Source organism: Chiloscyllium plagiosum, chromosome 27 (assembly GCF_004010195.1).
Source record: "Chiloscyllium plagiosum isolate BGI_BamShark_2017 chromosome 27, ASM401019v2, whole genome shotgun sequence".
Lineage (NCBI taxonomy): Eukaryota > Metazoa > Chordata > Chondrichthyes > Orectolobiformes > Hemiscylliidae > Chiloscyllium > Chiloscyllium plagiosum.
Window position 1 is genome coordinate 22,171,809 of NC_057736.1, and position 22,274 is coordinate 22,194,082.

The 22,274-nt window shown below is 37.9% G+C and overlaps 1 protein-coding gene across 6 annotated transcripts in view; it reads right to left on the bottom strand.

The window, feature by feature from the left end:
• Positions 1-22,274, bottom strand: part of maco1b (macoilin 1b) — a 108,544-nt gene that overhangs the window by 34,881 nt on the left and 51,389 nt on the right. For 2 of the 6 annotated variants that reach the window (XM_043717638.1, XM_043717637.1), the window contains 5 exons: positions 22,111-22,252; positions 11,268-11,394; positions 8,149-8,232; positions 4,142-4,265; positions 1,044-1,222 (listed from right to left, as the gene is read on the bottom strand). In XM_043717638.1, the coding sequence (XP_043573573.1) occupies positions 1,044-1,222; positions 4,142-4,265; positions 8,149-8,232; positions 11,268-11,394; positions 22,111-22,252 (656 nt within the window). The remainder of the gene's footprint in view (positions 1-1,043; positions 1,223-4,141; positions 4,266-8,148; positions 8,233-11,267; positions 11,395-22,110; positions 22,253-22,274) is intronic. The other 4 variants (XM_043717639.1, XM_043717640.1, XM_043717643.1 and 1 more) reach the window with 4 other exon arrangements.

The following is a 22,274-nucleotide window of genomic DNA, read 5'->3' on the forward strand; positions in this document are numbered from 1 at the left end:
AAAACCCTTGTATGAAAAGCACATGTTTGGAAGTTCTAACATCTGCTTCAAATTGGGTCTAACAGTTTGTTTTCATAGGAAAGAAATTAAGGCATTTTTCATTCCGCTCATCTAAAATATGCAATCTCTGAATGGCAGAATGGTACTTCATATGTACATTGGTAATTCTGAAACATACTTGTTGCTGTTTTATCTATTTTACACAATGCACCATGTATAATCTAGTCACTAGTTTTTGAACTTTCCAAACCAGATGCAATGAATCAGAGCATGTAGTTCATTAATTTTTATGCTAAGATAAATTATGGCACAGTGATAGTTTAAGAACATGAACCAAAGTAGATAGGTCGGACTGCATTTTCCTTAAAAAATCCACCATTTAACAAATTCCCTAAGTGGATTGATACAAAAAGATGTCTAATAAACGAATACCAAGCAAGCTGGATACAATTCCTGGTTTAGTGGTTGTTGCTGATAAATAGGTGATGTTATCTAAGTTGGTCTCAATACAGAGGAGAAACATTTGCCAATAAACACCAAGGATTTAAACAATCTCGGCTTGGCTGATCCTCTTCCAAAAGGGAAATACAATTTGGAGGACTAAATGGTACCTCTCAACGGTATTAGAAAATCATATCTTTACTATCTTCAGGAAAGGTCAATAAATGCTGATGCAAGCTATTTTAAAAGAAGCAAATAACTGTTTCCCTGCCCCAAAAAGTAATTTCCCAAAGAAACAAAGATTTGGATTTAAATGCACTGAAGATCATCAAATCACTGGAGGATGGCAAGGACAAAGGATGACTGAGAAAAGGGTTTGATGTAGGGCAGAACATAGGTTAGAATGTTATGACCAAGTTGGAGTATCTTCAGCTTAGCAAAGCCAACACACCTGTTTTGGCTAGTGATAGATTAAAATATACTTTATTCTAATTCCTCACTGATCACTGAGCCTTTTTACTTACATCCCAAAGTAAAGCATGGACTACTCCAAAACCAAAAAAACTAGGGCGTTCTTGAGGATTATCTAAAGCAATTCTTACCTTCTTCAGCTTCCCTCTCTTGCCTCTGTAGCATCTGCTGCTCTGGCGGTAAGGCCTGCTGTAGAAGCTGCATGTAGAATTCATTTTCCTTCTGGACTTCCTTCTGCTTTCTTAACCGCATTTTATAGCTTACATAACTTTTGAAGCCAAATCCCAGTGTCACCACAGGATAGCCAATGCTTTATCAGGTGCAAAGGAGGGGAATAAAAAGTTACTCATTTTTTCAAAGAATTTACTCATAAGACATGTCTGACACTAGCTAAGCCAGCATTCATTGCCCATTCCTATTTCCTAGAAGGCAGAGGATAGAAGAGGCAAGGGTGACAGATTCCCTTCCTTGAAGTATATGAGTCAGATGGTTTTTCACAACAGTTAACAGTGGTTAAGAGGCCACCATTTAAGATTTTTATTGAATTCAAATTTCACCATGTGTCATGATTTGATTCAAACTCTTACTTGCAGAACGTTAATCTGGAGTTCTGGAGCCTAGTGATATAGTGCCACTGTTTTCCCAAATTACATTCTTAAAGTATGGTCACCAAACAATTAAAAATGTATACTTAAAAAGCCAAACTAAGAAAAACAGGTGATAGATGAAATTAAATTTCTGAATTTGCAATGAAAACATTTGTATAAAGTTTCTGCCACATTTCACAGACTCAAATATTTGTAATCAAATCCTATACAAACTTGACTGAAAGTGTCTTATTTCTGAAATTACTTAAATTTAATTAGATATAGAGAAGCCTTGGATCTTGTAAAGTGACTTTCCCCAAGATTCTATTTCTCTTCCTACTGCTCCTTAGTTAAAAGTGACAATTTTTGTTGAGCTGTAGATCCATGATCTCAGGAGCCTCACAGACAATTTTTCTTGCACATACGTTCTGGCAGAAATCAACAGATGGTGATTAAAAGGAAGAAACCCAATGAGTTTCTTGCTTTCTTTAACCTGAAGATGAGTTTAATGACAGTGCTTTGATGAACGGCCAAGAGTGAAGCAAGAACACCTTTGTATGGCTCACCACTATACCATATACCTATCCACTGATATGTGAAATTGTCTTGTCATGACCTTTAAATTTCAAATAAATGAATTGATAATAAAAACAAAATTAAATCACAGCTTCAGAAATGTGAATAGCTTTGCAAGTCATACTCGTCTTAAACTTAGGACAAAGAAATCTCGCAGCTCAGAATTTTCCCAAACAGCAATATTATGAAGTTTAACTTAGTAACTAATCTGCAATCACCTCAATTCTTGCCAAGTCTTGTTACAAGAGCCAGGCGACAACTCGAAATGTAACTATAGCATTCAATAATGCAATCCAGGATAGAAATAATTAAAAACTGGAAAAGATGGATCATTTGGCCTATAAAATCTAATCCTTCCACATCCTATTAACCAAGTCATAGACTCTGGCACATTTATTTCATCTCCTGGAATAAAATTACTCCAATAAAGTCCTCCAAAGTGACAAAATCAGAAATTCAAACACTATTCATCCTCACGTCTCCATTATTTGGCCTTTACTGACCTCATTGCACGCCATTTAGAATTTTAGGTTCTCAGCTTTTACTATCTTTACGCTGTTAATTTTATTTATAACCAGCTATTTAGTCATCTATAATATTAAAGTAATTAAACAACAGTGATGGTTACTTCTGCTTGCAGATCCTCCCATTGAAGCAGCACTCTTGATCATTTGTGCAATTATACCAGAAACATTTGAAAGGCATTGGGTAGATATATGAATTGAAAAAGAGTTTAGAGGGATAAAAGGCCAAATGCAAGCATATAGGATCAGTTTAGTTGAAAGTCAGGACAAAATGTTACTGAGGCTACATTTGGAGTACTGCTTGTAGTTCTGGTCACCCTACTATCGAAGTAATGTTATATTAAACTACAAAGAGTACAGAAAAGATTTACTAGGATGCTACCTGGACTGGAAGATTTGCGTTATAATGAGAGGTTGGATAGGCTGTAACTTTTTTTCTCCCCTGGGAGGGTAGAAGACTGAGAGGTGACCTTATAGAAAATCATGAGGCATAAATAAGGTAGATACCACCAGCTGTTCCCCACGGGAGGCAAATCTAAAATTAGAGGACAGATGTTTAAGAGGAGAAGGAGATACAAAAACAGACCAAAGGGGCAATTTATTTCTACACAGGGTAGTCTAGAACAGCCTGCCAGAGGCAGTGGTGGAAGCAATTATACCTTTGTCATGTAAGAAACACTTAGACAGGACCATAGATGGGATGGGTATGAACGGATATGGATCAAATACAGGCAAATGGGATTAGTTTACTTGTGAAAACCAGGCAGTATGGACATGTTGAGCTAAAGGGCCTGTTTCCATTCTGTTGACCTCTCTGATTATGACTCTATAAATGGAACCAGGTCAAATTGGGATGCCTGATCGGCTTGGATGAGATGGGCTGAAAAGGTCTATTTCCGTGCTGTACGACTCTATAACAGGGGTTGGAATTATTTTTCCACTTAGTATAACCGGCATTCACTGTGGCAAAACTAATCCGTCAAATAGTATGGAAATGCACAAACTTTCTGTTCCCATTCGTATCTTAATAATCCTCATTCCTCAATATGCAAGTAAATGGACTCTGACCTAATTCAGAATAATATAAATAGAGCATAGCTTTTTAAACAGTGTTCAAATGAGAAAACACAGTAGTTTTAAAAGATTACATGAAAAATGTCACAATTCCCCAAAAATACAAATTAATCAGATTAACCAAAATGGTTGGAACACACATCTGTACCTTTACAAGGAATAGCAAGCATATCCAGATGTTGTGATATCAAAAAATGTTTGAGTTGCAAGAGCTGTCAGAATTCAAAAGGAATTATTCTGGAGTCTCTGACAGCAAGTCATCCTGCGTTAGATTTAGCAATCTTTATTTTTACTGCTTCTTTCGGCCATGTGGCAGAAGAGTTGGGTAGATAATTACAAATTATAAGTTTTAACAAATGCAAGGGATACTAGATATTGCTTGATTTTAGATCCTGAAGACAACTGTGATCTAAAATAACTCAGTTATATACAACTTCCAATAAATGACGATGAAAAGAGATAACTCACCAGTGTGCAGCAAAAGGGCGACAAAGGTCTACATGAAAATTTTTTAAATCTTTAAATCTGATTGCTGCTTCTATATAAACAAATAATATCCATAATGATACAGTTGGTAAACATACTCCTCTTTCTGAAAAAGAAAAAAGTCATCAACTAAATATTTCAATCATAGGAACAATTCTTCCTTAACATACCAATGAAAACAGTTCTGCCTCTCATAAAAAGGCAAAAAAAGTTCCAATTTTCTTGTATCTCACACCAGCTAAATAATGCAATGCAAACTTGCTAAAAGGCCTTTTCACAAATAAGGCTCATCAAATTGCCATATTGTAGGATGACTTCTGCTAGCTGGAATCATACTGGTAAAACAGTAATGAATAAAAATTTGGATCCAAGTGACTGCAGGGGAGACAGAAATGGGGGGTTCCAAGTAGAAGCATTTGAAAATTTTCTACCCTTGCAAACGTCCAACATGTATAAGTTTTTTGACAAGAGCAAAGACTGTCCCAAAAATGAACAAAGTGACCACAGCATTAATATACTCAAGGCAACTGGGAAAGGAGTTGAGCAGGAAGGGAGTTCTTGAATGATTGCAGACATTCAGGAACTTAATTAAAATCTCACAACAAACCCCAGCTCGAATGCTATCCCAGTGAGGAAGGAGGATTCTAGAAAGGGATCTCTCAACCATGGTTAACTAAGGAAGTCAATTTCAGTTCTGAAGGAGGGTCACTGGATCTGAAATGTTAACTCTGCTTTCTCTGCACAAATGCTGCCAGACCTGCTGAGATTTTCCAACCAATTTTTTTACCATTGTAATAGCCTTATTCAAAAAAAGAAATGGATAACTGTAGGCCAGTTAGTTTAATATCGGTCACTGGCAAAATGCTAGTCTGTTACAAAGGATATAAAAATACATTGTTTAGAAATACCATGAACAGTTTTGACTCTCTTATCCATAGAAAGATGTACTGACAATGGAGGTAGTCCAGTGCAGGTTCATTAGGTCAATCCGAAGCATAGAGGGATGTTATGAGAAGAAGCTGAGCAGGTTGGGCCTGTACTCATTGGAGTTTAGCAGAATGAGGGCTGGCGTTATTAAAACAAAATTCTGAGGAGGATGTGTCACGGTAGATGCCGAGAGATTGTTTATTCTTATGGGAAAGTGTAGACTGGAGTGCATAATCATAGAATATGGGGTCACTGTTTTTAAGACATAGGTGGAGAAGAATTTCTTCTAAGGGTAATGAGTCTGTGGAATTGTTTAGACTGGTGCGCTGTAGGGGCTGTGTTGTTAAGTGGATTCAAATTTGAGACAGACAGATTTTCAATTAGTAAAGGAATCAAGAGTTACAGGGAAAGACAGAAGAGTGGAGTCAGCCATAATCTTATTAAATGACAGAATAGACCCAATGGGCGGAAGGGCCTTTTTCTGCTCTTACATTTTACGATCTTGACGAGAATTCATTTCAGAAATAAAACATCACAAAAGAATATCTTCAGTTTCTTTTTAAAATCTGGTAATTTCCTGCAGGTAACTTTTTATTTTAAATTCGACCAAGGCACCATGCAATGGAAATACAGCAAGTGACATTGCAATGCAAGTAAGGGGTAAATACATTTAAGGAAATCTTTCTAGCCCCACATCATTTCTTCTTTATAGGCCATATGCTAAAAATCAAATACAGGGAACATCCCCTGCATCAACCAATACTGGTCTAGGATTTAGTTTCCAAGACAGAAATAATGTCTTCTCCTTCTCTGTCCCTTAAGGGTGCCATGTGAATTGAACCTTCACAATGCAACTCAATCCCATTTGAATTAAACAGCCAATAATTCATTAAAAACAAATATTCAGAATGACTACAAAGACTGGTGTAAAGAAATGAAAATATTGGAAATGAGCTAATTAACTCTTTTCTAATTATCTTTTTTTGCCATTGCACCTGCAAATTATAATGACACCCAGGTTTGCAAATGACAGTTCAACAGTTCACTGCCACTTGTGTTATTTTCCTTGATGTACACCAAGCAATTTGCAAGACTGACAGTGCTTTTCCTGTAATGGATGCTGGTTAAGTGCACAAACTGACACTCCGACAGATTTAACCTTCCTGCTTCCCTAAGGAAAACCATCTTGCCTCCACTTGGTATTCTCACAAATGGCTTGGCTGAGATCAGTGAGGAACTGGGGTCAACCTATGCTTTACCACTTCAAGGTACAGCAAATTAGCACAACTGCAGGAATGGCCATGAAAAGTAAACTCAATAACTATGTCATTACCTCTCTCAAGAAGGGAACGAGCCACTCGTGAGTTAGGAATTTGTTCTCAAAATTTTCTCCCCCATTAAGTAAACTTGAACGCAACTTGTAAATTAAATGAAGAGCTCTCTCTTCACAGAACTCACCCAACTGTACAACCAATACTGGATACTTCATATACTGGCATTATTAAAGCAAAAAGGTGCAAAGAATATTAAAATTCTTTCCCTACAGGCAAGTTATTCAAAATTATATCAGTTTGCAAAATGATGAATTCAACTAACAGAGCTTTTCCTTGCAATTTCATGACTGTTTGTCAACATTATGTCAGGAGTATATTTCACATCCTACATTCTAGCTAGTGCTAGATGGATCATTTCACAAACTGAGAAAAACCTACCCTCCAACCAGAAAACTTTTGTTGAAGAAAGGTATAAAGCCTAATGGAAAATGCTTGCCTTTTATTACTATATTTGCCTGAAGAACACACTTTATCAATTGAATCATGTCACCTCAGTGGCAAAGTCAACTTCACAGAATAGAAAAATATATCACTGACTAAAGTAGTAATTCCTCCTCAAAGTAACTGCATTGCATCCTTCATCATAGAATTTGTAATAAACTGAAAAGAGGATCCAAGTTCCTTTTCGAATATCAAGGCCAGGATATAGTGTTCTGTGCAACAAATGTTGCAGCAGGTGACTTCAGTTGTGACCAACTCCTGCCCCACTGCCTGAGTAAACTTATCAGACTAAACATCAGTAAGCTTCTCATTCAACGGGCTGCCTCAACAACCTGAAGGGTGTTGCTGAAGGCCGAGGCTGTGTAGTCACAAAGAGCAGTGAGAGGGGGTTCAGGGAAGTAAGAGGCATTGCATCTGTATGGTAAAAACAATGACTGCAGATGCTGGAAACCAGATTCTGGATTAGAGGTACTGGAAACGCACAGCAGTTCAGGCAGCATCCAAGGATGCTGCCTGAACTGCTGTGCTTTTCCAGCACTTCTAATCCAGAAGTGTTGCATCTGCATGGCTTTCAACAGCTATTGTCCAGCTTCTTGCAAATTGCTACCTGATTGGAGAAAAAGGACACCCTTCCCTGCCAACATAGAAAGCAAGTTTCCTTGCTGGAAAAAACAATGACTTTCAGGCCTGCCAGGAAGGCCAGGGGCAGGTTGAGGCTGTTAAATGGCTTTAATTGACAACTTAAGAATCTTAATTGATGGTGGCTTAAGAAGGTTGCCCATGGACCTTCTCACCCAAAGTGAATTACTGAATGGTGGGAAGGGGATAATCATCTTTTCAGAGCCAACCCACCCAATTAGGTTTCTCAGGGTTTTTTGGGGCGGGGGGCAGCAGTAAAGAAAATATTGCATCCCAATGTTCACCACCTTGTTTAAGCAATCAAGACTATTTGTACTTCCTTTTGGTGGATTATTAGGATAAACAATTTTTATACCACTACAGCCTCAATATACTCAGCTTTAAAAAAACTTGAAAAACTATGACGAGTAGCAATAACTCTCAGAATAAAGAAAGGACCAAGGTATTTGAAATTAAACAGGTCAATGAAACATCAGTTACTGTTTCACATCACTAATTTTTGGTCCAACAGGATCAGTAAATCCTATAACCTTCACAAACTAGTTTGTCAATTTGACTGAAGGATGCTGGCATTGTGACATTTGCTTTTATACCATGAAGTGGATTCTACAGCCCAGAATAGAAAACTATGCATACCACATCACTGACCTGTATGAATGAGCTGACCACTGAGTCCGCCATTGGCTGGAAAAGGTGTCGGTTCTTTTTCTAGCATATCTGTCATCACAGGCACTATTTATTTTAAAACATTTTCACCAAATTTAGGCTGCTATTAGTAGCAATCCATTAAATAAAAACACTAACATCAGCTTTATTCATGAAAAGATATCAAGCAAAAGCTAAGTTCTTTTCTACTAGAAGCAGCTGGATAAGTCAACCAGGACTCCCCCTTAGCAACTAGATCCATAGCTGCTTTAGTAATTGATGACCAATGTGGCATCATTTTTTGATGAGAGTAAAAGTAGCAGGACAGCACCACTGGGCCGCTTGAGCATGCTCTGTCATTTAATAAGACTATGGTTAATCTTCTACTTTCACTCCACATTCTCACACTTTCTCTATATCCCATTTTTTCTTTAAAAAATCTGCAGATCTGACTTGAATACACTCAACAACTAGTATCTACAGTTCTCTGGGGTCATGAATTCCAAAGATTCACAGACATCAAATGAAAAAAAAAACAATGGTCTCTTTCATCTCAATCCCAAGTGGATGACTGCTTTTTCTAATGCTGCAACTTCTAGTTCCAAACAGGATCTTCTGAGCAACTGCCTGTTAAACTTAAGATTCTATTGGTCTTAACGAAATCTCTTCTCATGCTTTTAAAACTCTAGGAAATACAGGAATACTCTACTCCATCTTTCCAAACCGATCCCAGGAATCAGTCTAATGCACTTCTGTTGCAGTCTTTCAGGCAAGTATATATTTCCTTAGATTAACTGATTGAGATGATTAAAATAATAGAATAAAATGATTAAAAACAGAATACAGTAATCCAGACATGCCACACTGACACACCATCCTCAAACTATAACTCCTTTGTGTAACTATGCACATACCATATCTAATTGATAGTGTAGTTGGATGTTAACTTGCTTGAATTGTGTTTAGGGATACAGAGAACCCTCCAAATACCAACATTTCTAATCCTTGCCATTTAAAACAAAATCTGCTATTCAATTTTCCTAAAACAGATCAATAATAGTTAAATAATTCTGAAAACGTTTTGTGCTTTCACCAGTGTAAGTTGGCTCCTTCCATTGTCATGTCAGTAAACTTACTCACATGACACTCAATCTCCTCAATTTAACTGCAGTTAGGGCCAAGCATTGATTCCTGCAGTATGCCACTAGTTTCAGCTTACTAAACTGAAAATGACCACTTATCCCGACTGTTTTGTGTCAATGAACCAATTTGTAGTCAACGCTAATAAATTAAAATACATAAGCCTTCATCTTATGTAATAACCTCTTAGGTGGCATATTGTCAAATAGTTTGAAACTTCAAACGTCATATTTACTGTTATCCTTTATCCATCCTGTTTGTTATAACTTCAAAAAAAAATTTAATCTATTTAGCAAGAACAAATATCCCTTCCATAAAACCATGCAGATACTGCTAAATCATATAATTTTTGAAAAGTACACGATTATAGTCCTAAAATAGATCCTAGCATTGCCTCTACTATTCCCATTTTTCTATCATCTCATTTTCTCTCAGTTTGTTTCATTTCACTGCTGAATTAAAACCTTTCCAAATTTTCAAATATGCTAGTTTTGGCAACATTACAATTCTCTTCCTTGAATCTATTAACTTCTCCTGTTGTTTACGGTTTGATTACTTTTTCCTAAGGTGATCTATAATCATTCCAGGTTATGAATCAATTTTTTAAATATTTGTCAATGCTTACTCAGGATGTTTTAATCTAATTTCATAACCTGCTTATTGGAAATTCCCCTTTACATAGTTTGGGGTTTCCAGTTTAAGACCTTGGTTTCAATCTTAACTAATTCACTTTCAAACTTACGCCATCATACAATCAATCATTCTTCACCATAGGCTCCTTCACTACAGGTTACAATAATTATTGCTCTCATTGCACAAAACTGGATTGTAAATAACATTCCTTTGTTGGCTCCTTGACATACAGATTCTAAAACTAAGTAGAATATGTTACAATTTGGCAAAGGACAGATTAGAATCAAACTGGTCCATGCTGACCGTAATGTCCATCCACGCCAAGCCCATTTCCTTGCACTTGGCCCATATCCTTCTCAACCTTTGCTATCCACGCATTTGGCCAAATGCCTTTTAAATGTTGTTAACATACCTGCCTCAACCACTCATGCTCGCAGCTCATTCCATTTGTATCACCGTGTAAAAACGTTGCCCCTCGGGTTCCCTTTTATTCTTTCCCCTCTTACCTTCAATTGATGCCCTCTAGTCCTCGATTCCCCAACTCTGGGGAAAAATACTGAGTGCATTCACCCTAATCATACCTCTCAGGAACTTATACACTTCTACAAAATTCCCCTCAGTCTCCTACGCTCTAAAGAAAAAAGTCCAAGCTTGTCCAACCTCTACCTATCACTCAGTTCCTCGAGTCCTGGCAACATCCTTTTAAGTTTCTTCTGCACTCTTTCCAATTTAATAGCATGGTACCAAAACACAATACCGGAAGTGCAGCATCATTGACCTGGAATCTTGGGAAAAGTTCTCCTTTCAGTTAAGACCTATTAGTTTTACCTGTTTTGCTTGAAACTCTATAGTATAACATGGATTTGTATTCAATATCTGGGCTTTTGAGTGCATCTTAAATGGTGAAATAAAAAGTATGTTTATTCAGGACTACAAATGCAATATTTTCAAACAATTAAGATTTGTAACATTATGAATATACTATCACTTAAACCGTAAGAGACAGAATTTATACAGAATATAGCTGACTTTTTTTTAAAAAATAGTTGTAAATTCTCAATTACAAAAATTAACCTGACTGCTGCAAGTCAGATACTGAGATATTGACCATAGTGTACAAGATAGTTCACTCTTTTCCAGGGAGGAATATGCCTTTCTTCTCCCCGATGCCTTTGCAGCAAAATAGCAGAGATCAGAGTTGTGGCAGCAAGGCTAAACTGGAACCCGATTTTCATAACAGCCACCGAACAATGATTAAAATCACGTCCTTCCTTATAAGATTCACAACTCTAAAGTTCACTTTTCTTTCCCTACAAAACAATTTTAATTGGAAAAAAACTTGAACATACCTGTGTGCCAGACGTACTGAACCCATACATATGTACTGGCAGCAAAGAAAAGCCACTGCACTGGTATGAAGAGTAGGCATATTATGTCTGATGTGAATGCTACACAAACAAAAAATACTGAAAAAGCCTGCAAGAAAAACAGAGCAAAGGAATGCATTACAAGCGCAATCCATATGGTCTTTCGAACTAATACAGTTGAGCTCCCTAAAGGTCAATTCTAATTTCTGAGGCATAGCACTAGAATTAAGCACGGAAAACAACAAATGCTGGAGATTATAGCAGGTCAGACAGCATCCGTGGAGAATTGAGTCGAGGTGACTCTTGATCAGAGCTGCAGAGGAATAGAGACTCAAAACGTTAGCCTGCTCTCTCTCTCTCCATGGATGCTGTCCAATCCGCTGAGATCTCCAGCATTTGTTGTTTTCATTACAGATTCCAGCATTCGCAGTAATTTGCTCCTTAGTTAATCAGGAAACCCACAAAATAAAGTGCTGTGGGTTCTGAGGGGGCAATATTAGTTTCCCTTCTCCATTTCTCGATTTGTCTACTATCTCAACTGTTTTAACATTTCAAAAACAGATTCCCTGTGGAACGTGGGCGTGGCAAAACATTTCAAGGAATCTTATATATGTGGTAGATGTTTGGCAAGAGAACCTTCATAGAAAACCCACTGGACAAATTGCTTTCAGTTACAGAATCTGGCAGCTTTTAAAAAACAAAACTATTTTTTGATGGGAATCATTAAGAGAAATAGCTGCACTTATGATTGCAGTAAAAAGAGCAAAGCCTCTGACTTAAAAAACCAACAGCTGTCTAATAATCAGCATAGTCTTGTAGAACAATGTAAATGTGCTGGACTTAAATTCTCTGCCGAACTTGAACAACTACATCAAAAGTAAACACTTAAAATAGCTAGTTAGTAGAACATAAAAACAAATTAAAAAGTACCTTAGCATCAGAAAACAAGTTGTCCAATGAAAATTCTATGAATAGGGTTTAATTTACTATTAGTTTTCTGTGTGTACACTCACTAGAAGTGAAATAAAGCAAGCATGTGAGTGGAGAGTCCGTTATAAGCCAGCTTGGAGTGGCACTAGATTAGTTTGTCCCTAAAGGAGATTTATCAATGAGATTGTAGAAATAGGAATACCAACATATATCCTTTGTGCAATGAATAAAACTGCAGAACTTCAGCAGCTTAGACTATATTTATTACACTTGCTTAGCTATTAGAAGTCTTTCCACTTAAGCTTCTCTAGTTTTTCCTCAACATTTCATCAAACCAAGACATTTGTAGAATGCCATTCTTGATTTAGTTATAAGTAAAGAGTTTTCAAAAATTACATTTTCATTCCATTTTTAAACAAACTTTGATCACCACAGAAACCATTAGGATAACGTAACTTCTGTCAACAGTCGTAAAAATGACCACAATTTCAGGATTTTAAAAAGTTTCCAAACTGATTAAGCTTTTATCCTTTATGGGAAAATATGTTGGGACTGTAGCAATACTACTTTCACTTTAAGTAAATCAATCCAAACCCCTCCTAAAAATTAGGTTAGCTCAATTGATGTTGTTATTTATCCCAATGCAACTTGGGTTCTGGATCCATATGCATAATTTAAGTTAGAGACTCAAAGTTCAAGTGAGAAGTGGTGCAAAAGCTACATTGAGATCCAGGAGTTTTCCAAAAGTTGAAAGTTGAAAGAACCCCAACCTATTCAGCCTCTCCCTATAGCTCAATTCCTCCAAACCTGGCAAAATCCTTGCCAACCTTTTCTGAATCCTTTCAAGTTTCACCACATCCTTCCGATAAGAAGGAGACCAGAATTGCAAAGTGGAAATTTACAACTGTGAAGTGAAATTCGAAGGTTTCAATGTCAAGACAAGCGATTGTTTCGTCAACAAATCGAGAAATGTGCAACATGTACACAGACAAGTTGTCTCCCCTTTCATACAGCTTTTCATCATTTATATAAATGATGTGGATATGAATATGAGTTCTAGTTAGTCATTTGCAGTTGTGTATTGAACAGGTTATCTCAAAGTGCAATGGGACCATGATCAGATGAGCCAATGGGCTAAGGAGTGGCAGATGGAGTATAATTTAGATAAACATGAGGTGCCACTTTTTGTTAAGGCAAACCAGAGTAAAACTTATACACTTAATGGTAGTGTCCTGGGAAACGTTGCTGAACAAAGGGACCGAGGGGTGCAGGTGCATAGCTCCTTGAAAGTTGAGTTGCAGGTATATAGGGCAGTGAAGAAAGCATTTGGCACGCTTGCCTTCACTGGTCAGTGCAGTGAGATTAAGAGTTGATACACCATGTTGTGACTGTACAGGATATTGGTTAGGCCACTTTTGGAATATTGCGTGCAATTCTGGTCTCCTTCTTATCGGAAGGATGTGGTGAAACTTGAAAGGATTCAGAAAAGGTTGGCAAGGATTTTGCCAGGTTTGGAGGAATTGAGCTATAGGGAGAGGCTGAATAGGCTGGGGCTCTTTTCACTGGAGCAAAGAATGAAGGGTTATGTGAAAGAAGTGGTAATAATTAAAGGTTTTTTCCCCCCAAAGGTAGGGGAATGCAAAACCAGAGCGAATAAGTTTAAAGTGCGAAGGAAAAGGAAGTGGAGGGTCAATGTTTTCATGCAGAGGGTGGTAGTGCATGTATGGAATGAGCTGCCAGAGGAAGTGATAGAGGTAGGTACAACAATTAAAACTAACTGGATAGGTATGTAATAGGAAAGGTTTAGAGGCATATGGACCAAATGCTAGCAAATGAGACTAGATTAATTAGGATATCTAGGTCAGTATGGACGAGTTTCTGTGCTGTATAACTCAATGACTCTAATCCAAGTCTTGAATAAATTTTAGCAGCCTCTCTGCAGTTCTGTTTACTGCAGTAGTGTACCTGGAATCACTCCAGTAAGGCTAATTTTGGAGAAGGGATTCCCAGCACAGCTGACAGCCACCTCCACATTCTTCAGGTGGTCAGTTCCAAAAAGCTGATCGCGATCATATGCCTGACACCACAATTTTCGTAAGTCTTTGAAACATGCATATTAATGTCACCTGTTACTATTGCTATTAAAAAGCTGCTGCAGTACACATACTCAATTCAAATAAAGGTTTTATTATGGAATTAGTATACAGGACACCAAATACAAAGTAAGTGAAGTTACACACAAATTTAATATAGATAAAGGTGCCATATTCCCAGGTGAGATGACTGGTGGTGGTTTCTGTCACCGTGCCTCAGGCAAGTATACAGCATTAGAAAGAGGTTTCATAGTAACCTCAGCAGAAATTGAACTCTCATTACTGCGGTCACTCTACATCACAAGCCAGCTGTCCAGCCAACTGAACTAACTGATCTCCTCAACATTGCAGCAAGGAATCATAATCCCTAAATTTGACAGCAGAAAAGGACTGAAACATAGGCTATTCAACACATACATTGGAATCCACCACTGCTTTGGTGCTAAACTCCTGTACATTCCAACTATTTTGCCTGAAGTATTCTGAATTTCTGTAATTTTTCAAATACAAATTTAACTTTTGGGGAAAAGGTGCATTTGAGAAGGGGAAATATTACACATGGTAACAAATCAAAACGTAATTTTTGCAGCTAAGTGAAGCTCATTTGGATTAAAGAATGAATTAACAATCTGCCAGAGCAAAGGTTCAGGTACTTTTATTAGGCCACATAAGAACTCAGGCCACCTTTTGGCCTGTTTCTATACAACTGCAACAGGATAGAAACTTTCACAAGGGAGCAGCAAGATACAAAAAGAAAATTGCTGCATGGAACACTGCATCCTGTAGCATTGTTTTTCAAATCAGCTGGACGGCTACTTTTCGGAGATAAGCCACCAGGGGACTGCAAAGATTTATAGAATCATAGAAACCCGAAAGAGCAGAAAGAGGTGATTTGGCCCATCACGTCTGCACCGACTCTCCAAAGAGCATGCCACTTAGACTCAAACCCCTACTGTAACCTCTCCATTTCCCATGACAAATCCACCTGGTCTGCATATCCCTGGACACTATGGACAATTTAGCTTGACCAATCCAACTAATTTGCACATTTCTGGATGGTGGGAAGAAACCAGAACACCAAGTGGAAACTCATGTAGACACAGGGAGAACATGCAAACTCCACACAGTCACCCCAATGCTGGAATTGAACCCAGGTCCCTGCTGTCTTCAGGCAGAAGTGCTAATCACTGAGCCACCATTTCATCCAGCCTCCATCCCACTTATATATAAAAAGGTTGTGGGCTTCACTGACTGGGCTACCATTTCTTGCCTATTCTCAGTTACCCTTGAGATGGTGGTGGTCAGCTGCCTTCTTGAAGCGCTGCAGAACATTTGGTGTAGGTATACCCACAATGCTGTTAGGGAGGGAGCTCGAGGATTTTGACCCAGCTATGTATTTCAAATTCAGGATGGTAAAGAAAGTCCTGGAGGGGAACTTCCAGGCATTCTCAGGCTTTGCTGCCCTTGTCCTTCTATCTGGTAGCAGCCGAGAGTTTGGAAGATGCTGTTCGAAAACTCTTGGTGAATTTCTGCAGTGCAATTTGTAGATGTACAGTACTACCGCGAGAGCGAGAGCGAGAGCGAGAGCGAGAGCGAGAGCGAGAGCGAGAGCGAGAGCGAGAGCGAATGCGAATGCGAATGCGAATGCGAATGCGAATGCGAATGATTGGTTGTGAATGTGGTGTCAATTAAATAGGCTGATTTGTCCTGGATGACGTCAAGTTTCTAGAGTGTTGATGGAGCTGCACTCATTCAGTAACTGAATGACTGACATTCCATCACACTTCTTATTTGCACCTTGTAGATGTGCTGAGGATTTGGAGAGTCAATTTACTCTGCAGGATCCTAGCCTCTGACCTGCTCTTGGAGCCATAGTATTTATATGGATTGACCAGCTCTGTTTTGGGTTAATGTTAACTCCCAGGTGTTGATAGTGGGTGTCTCAATGGTACTAATGCCATTGAATGTCAAGATGTTATGGTATGTTCTCTATAGTTTGAGATTGTTATTGCCTGGCACTTTATGTCAAGCATGTCATTTGTCATTATCAAGGGCTGGGCTCACATTGTTGAGGTTTTGCTGTGCTTTTGCTGCACCCTGCGCACACTTGATAATTCTAAACTGCCTCTGTTTACTACACAGAGTAACACACCACACTGAGAACTCAGAGGTCTGCACCGGAAGAAACAAAGAAAGATAAATATCGATTACAGTTACATTGGAGTAGCTTGCCTAGGGGTGCAGCAAGGTCTGGTGCACAAGATTCCAGTCTTTTGCAGGGTCTGGGCCCATAACCTTCCCAATATCCCGTGCCTTCAGCTGTTTCCAGATATCACATGCAGAGTGTGAAACTGGCTGAAGACTGGCATCTGTAATGCTGGGATCATCAGGAGGCAGCTCAGGTGGATCTTCACCATCCTCACCCCACCTCCCTGCAGTACACTATTCAGTCCAATATTTGGATGAAATAACAAAAGCAGAGATTTAAATCGTAGAATCTCTATAAAATCATGGTAAAAGTTATCAACTTAAACTTTAGAGGTTGATTTTTATTTTATTATACGCCAATCGCTTTTAAAAAAAAAGTTCCCAGTATAGGTTGCATTAGCGTTACATGTTTCACCATTTTTGCTAACTCGATAGCAGTGGCAAGTTATCTCAATCAAATGCTTTAAGTTCTGTCCTGATGCTGTTACTATAATGATATTCAGAGGGAGAATTTTAGGATTTTATCCCAGTTACATAAAAGTGACACCAACAATTTCCAATTGGACCTGAGATATCACTTTGTTTTTGAAAAAATAAAACCTTAAGTTATCTTGATCTTTGAGAGTTGAATGGCAATGCTTAGTTTAGCCATATTGTGAAGATGATTTGACATTTATTGTATCCTAAATTACAGGTGATATTAACACACATTTGAAGACATTTTTCTTCAAAGTAGTTCAACAAGCAGTTCTGGGATTTACATATTAATGATCCAAAATCTGCAACCCATCCTAAAAGATGAAAACTTAACAGCAATCTAGGTTTTGTTCAATATATTGTTTTTATTGCATGACACTGATCTTTTGCTATAAATTCTGTGTCTTATGATCCTGCTATACAGCTACCTGAAGTAGTAGCGCTCCAAAAGTTAATGCTTCCAAACAAGCCTGTTGAACTGTAACCTGGTGTTGTGCGATTTTTAACTCGGTCAGATTAAGTTGAGGTCACAACAGGGTACTGCACTGTTGAAGTGCATTTTGGTGAACTGCTTGAGTGTATCATCTAGACAGCACATACTGCACAGAATTAGACCGTGGTCAACACCCCAAGAGACTTCTGCAATATTGCCCTAGGACAATAATGACTGGCTTTCAACAACTACAACCAGATTCCTACCATGTATAATTCCAGACAATAAAAATATTCTTTCATAATTTGGATAAATCATGCTTTTGCAAGTGCTCCTGGTCACTTTACTCAACTGACAGTGCATGCCTTAGGCAACAGTCATCTTTGCTGATTTAATAATTGTTATCGATATCCTTAATGAGAGAGTGGATGAGGCGAGAACCTCATGGCAGGCAAGCAGAGCACTTATTAGAATCGGTTCTTGTTCTCTTGAGAAAGGAGTTAGCTATTTGGTTACACTCTTGAAGACACTTTATCACCAATTTGTATACTAAAAACAGATAAAAGGCATTATAAGCAAGCAGACAAAATCATTAAGGATGGCAGATGAGGTGATGTGTCAAGGTTGCAGCATGCAAGAGGTCCTGGACGCCATTGTGATCTAGGGGAAACATATCTACACTATATGCTTGACATTCAAGCAGCCTTGGCTGAGAGTTTGAGTTGTAGGCTGAACTACATATTACGCAAAGGGTACTTGGATTCTTTGGAGCAGGATGCAGTTACTCCACTTAGGGCAGAGTCATCTATTTGTTCAGTAATCAGGGGCGGAAGAGTATAACCATGAGTGATGTAGGAGTGGGGGCCCTGAGGGCTAGAGTACAGACGTGGCGGTTTCTGCACATGTTCAATAAGTTTGAGACTCCCTCAGACTGTTTGGATAAGGTCAGGGCAGCAGAGTGGATGTGAAAACTGTCCATGACGTTGTGGCACAAGAGATCATTCAGATATGGAGCGAAACAAGAAATTTTATTGTACTTCTGGTAGTTGTAGTGAGGGAGATTGAAACCATTTTCTGTACAAAGAGCGTGAGTCACAGTTATGTCACTCATCTGTTGCCACAATTTGGGTCATCTGCGCAGGCTGGAAAGGAACTCAGTGGGAGAGGGAGTAAACAGATATAAGTAGGTACCAATGAAGATGAAACTACAAAAGGAGGTCTTGCATTGAATGCAATGAGATGCGAGATACCAAACTGTACAGCAGATTCTCAAAAATTATAATCTCTGGATTATTACCCAGGCTATGTGCAAATTCGCACTGGGCTTTTAAAATTAGAGAGACGAGTACGTGACCCAAAAACTGGTTTCTAGCTCATGGGTCATTTGCACCAGTGCTGGGTAAACTGGTGGCATCTTTAAAGAAAGCCAATTGTTCTAAATAATCCTGACTTCTTTCTTTCGACTGATGTAATTTGAAGAGGCTAATTAAGAATGTTAAGTTGACTAAATATGGCCAGTCTGATCCACTAGACTGATTTATTGTGATAAATATTAATTTGTATACTACTTGAAGGAAAATTTCTTCCAATGTGTTACTATTACCTGTAATACAAACCTGTTAGGATACAATAAATGTCAAATCATCTTCTTCACAATATGGCAAAACTAAGCATTGTCATTCAACTGACATACCAGATCATAGTTGTGTGAAGTGCCATTGTGTAGTTCTAGCAGAAATGAAATGGAGAGCTAGTTAGCAGATTTGCTGAGACAGTAATTTTGATTCTTTCATTCTCTTTGCTAATGATTAAACGACAGCAAATGGGGCAGAAATAAATAGGGACTTTTTTGTCCAGTCAGTTTATGTGCACAAAACAATTGTCCACATTGTCAGGTAATTTTCCACTTTTGTATCTTCACTGAAGCAGTTTTGGTGGTAGGACTGGCAGTTCAGTTACTCTGATTTTGAGACAACTATAGCCTATGATCTTTGCAGTGGCCAATCTTTTCACCTGTTTCCAAAGGCATGTGGAATGGGTAAATACGTTCTGATACTGACATCTATAATTTTAAGACTATAAATTGGAGGCATATAATTCTGCTGTTCATAGCCCACAGCACTTAATGGACTGCACATCTATCCCACTTAATCAAGTCATACTAAACTACAAAATACAGGATACAGTGTAAAAATTAAATTTGCTTTCAAGATGACTGCAGTGGTCAGTTCTACAGTGTTATCACAGGTTGATAAATAACAACCCTCGTGGAAATTCTCTAACCACCAAGCACATGCCAACTATAAGAGCTATTTTCCTCAGGACCCAAACAGCTTGATCAAATTATTCCAAGGTGTTTTCTCAGAGTGCTCCCTCCAAATGGCGATCTACATGGAGGAACTCCAACTCCTAAGCGGTTTTGGGGAGATGGTAGTCTAGTCCTTTGGGGGTCTAATCCTATTTATTTTAGCACTAACTACTAAATTGCCAAATACTTGCCTACAAAAGAAGTTATTAATAAACTTAGAATGAAATTATGTTGGAAGCACAGCTCCTGCAGATAAAGGCACTTGATTCAACTGATAGCAGTCCACCAAGGGTCAGTGAGCCTCGCTTAAAATTTCAAACATAATACTCAAGCCAACAGTTTATTAATAAATTGTCTTAGGTGTTTCTCTTCATGAGGCTTCATGACATTTTGTCCTTACTTGCAGTGTCTCCAAAAGGAATATTAAAATGTTAAAGGGAAGCAGAGTTCAGTCAGTATCACAGCTTCAAACAACATCACCAAGAACATTGTACTACCACTGAGGCTCTCGTGTAAGCTGGCTGCATAACAGCCACATTTCAAAAGCAACTCCTTGTGTAGCATACTCAGACAATGAGGCAAGATGCAAGTGAAAATATATTAATACCACAAAAAGAAAGTATTATTGCACCAATACCCTTGACTTCCCATAAGATTAAATTCCAATTTGGACATCACTAACATTTTGTTTCAACTTCCAAACTGCAGATTATTCCAAACATTTAGCCTTCATTTTAATATCCTTTTAAAATTTAGGTCCATTGGTGTTCTTTTGAAGTTTTCTTTCATTTTGTGTTATTTACATACATGTAACAAGTGTATTCAGACTTTTATTCCCAGGGTCAAGTGCACACAATGAAGGTGAAGAAGCACATTTAAAAGTTTAAACTAATTTTCTCAAACTACAGATGCCAACAGATATTAGTGTTCTGTTTCAAAATTCAAACATCAAAGCAGATTTACACAATTTAGTTTATTTTGAGAAAAAGAACTTTTATCTAAAAAAATGAAACATTAGCAGCTGCAGAAAAAGAACATTTTTAGGAGGGTCAATGCAACAAATTATAAAGCTCAAACTCAGATAGAAAAGAAAAACACTGGAAAAGGTTAAAGCAAAGACTTGCAAGACCGATATAGAGAACGAGAGATTATAACCATGGAACAGATGAAGGGCAAAACCAAGAAATGTTTCTCAGTTCTGTGACAATTGAAAGAATAATTATTGAATCAAAATTTCCAAATTAATTAAGTGCACACAAGACAGCATTCAGCAACAAAAGAATGTTCTTAAAACAGCCATAAAGGGATATGGGGGGGGAAAGATTTAGAATTCTAGTTGACAATGGGTACATTTTGTGATTCAAGATTATTTACTTCAGTAAATATTCCAGTGCCAGACAAAATCTTAAGCTTACAATGGTTCTACCACGTCAATAATGTAGAATGCCACTCAAGAACATCAAGTCTACCTTGGCAGGGTACATATTTCAGTTATTTAGATGTGACTACAGTTCAATATTTTCATATTTGGATTTCAAGAAGGTTTTTGGGAAATAAAAAAGTCTTCAAAAATAAATTTCAGGAAAACTTCTTCAACTTAAGAAAAACGCATTGCTATTTAAAATCATTGGATTGCACCAGATATGAGGAACTCAGCTGATGAACTGATCTAATGCTGGGTTTTTAAACAGGCATCCAAGTCTATTCTCCATAACTGGGTCTTCCTTTTCAACTACTTATCAAATTCCCTTTTAAAATCGATTAACAAACCTTCTACAAACACACAGTATAAAGGCAATGCAATCCAGGTATCATTCTATGTAATTTTTTTCATGTCTTCTACTCTCCCTCACCCCATGGCCTCAGCTGTAGCCATCAGATTACTGACATGTCTGCCACTGCAAATAGTTTCTTATTTAGTATATCAAAATCCTTCAAGATTTTGAACACTTCTATCAAATATCCTATCAGCCTTTAATGCTTTACAAAGAATAAATCCAGTTCCCCTAACCTTTACAAAACTGCTAACAGTAATAAATCTCTACAGCCTCCTTAAAACCTTAAATCCTTCCTAAAGTCTGGTTCTAAAATTGACCACAAGACTTCAGCTGGTGCTCAAGCACTCTTTCGTAAAGGTCTAAAATACAAAAAAAAGCTACGCTCTCTCTGTAGTTAAGGCAAAGATGCCCCGGGTTGCTTCATTTTATGGTATTTCATAAATCTTCCTGCAAACCGTTTAAAATACAATAAATAAAGGCTCTGATCACAGTTTCTAAGGCAAGCACTATTTTCAAAGAAGATTATAGTAATGCTGTGCATTGAATCACATGACAGAAAACTGGTATATTTTAGTAACAAAGTCTTTATACAACTTACCAGACCCTGGTATCTGAAGGAATCATAAACACTTCTGATGAAGAGCCAGAAAGGCCAAAGATATTCAAAGCGGAATTCAAGGACAAAATCTGCCAGCAATACCAGTGCCCACACAACAAGGAACTTAAGGTACAAGAAAGTGCTGCAATTGAAAAGAAAAGTTA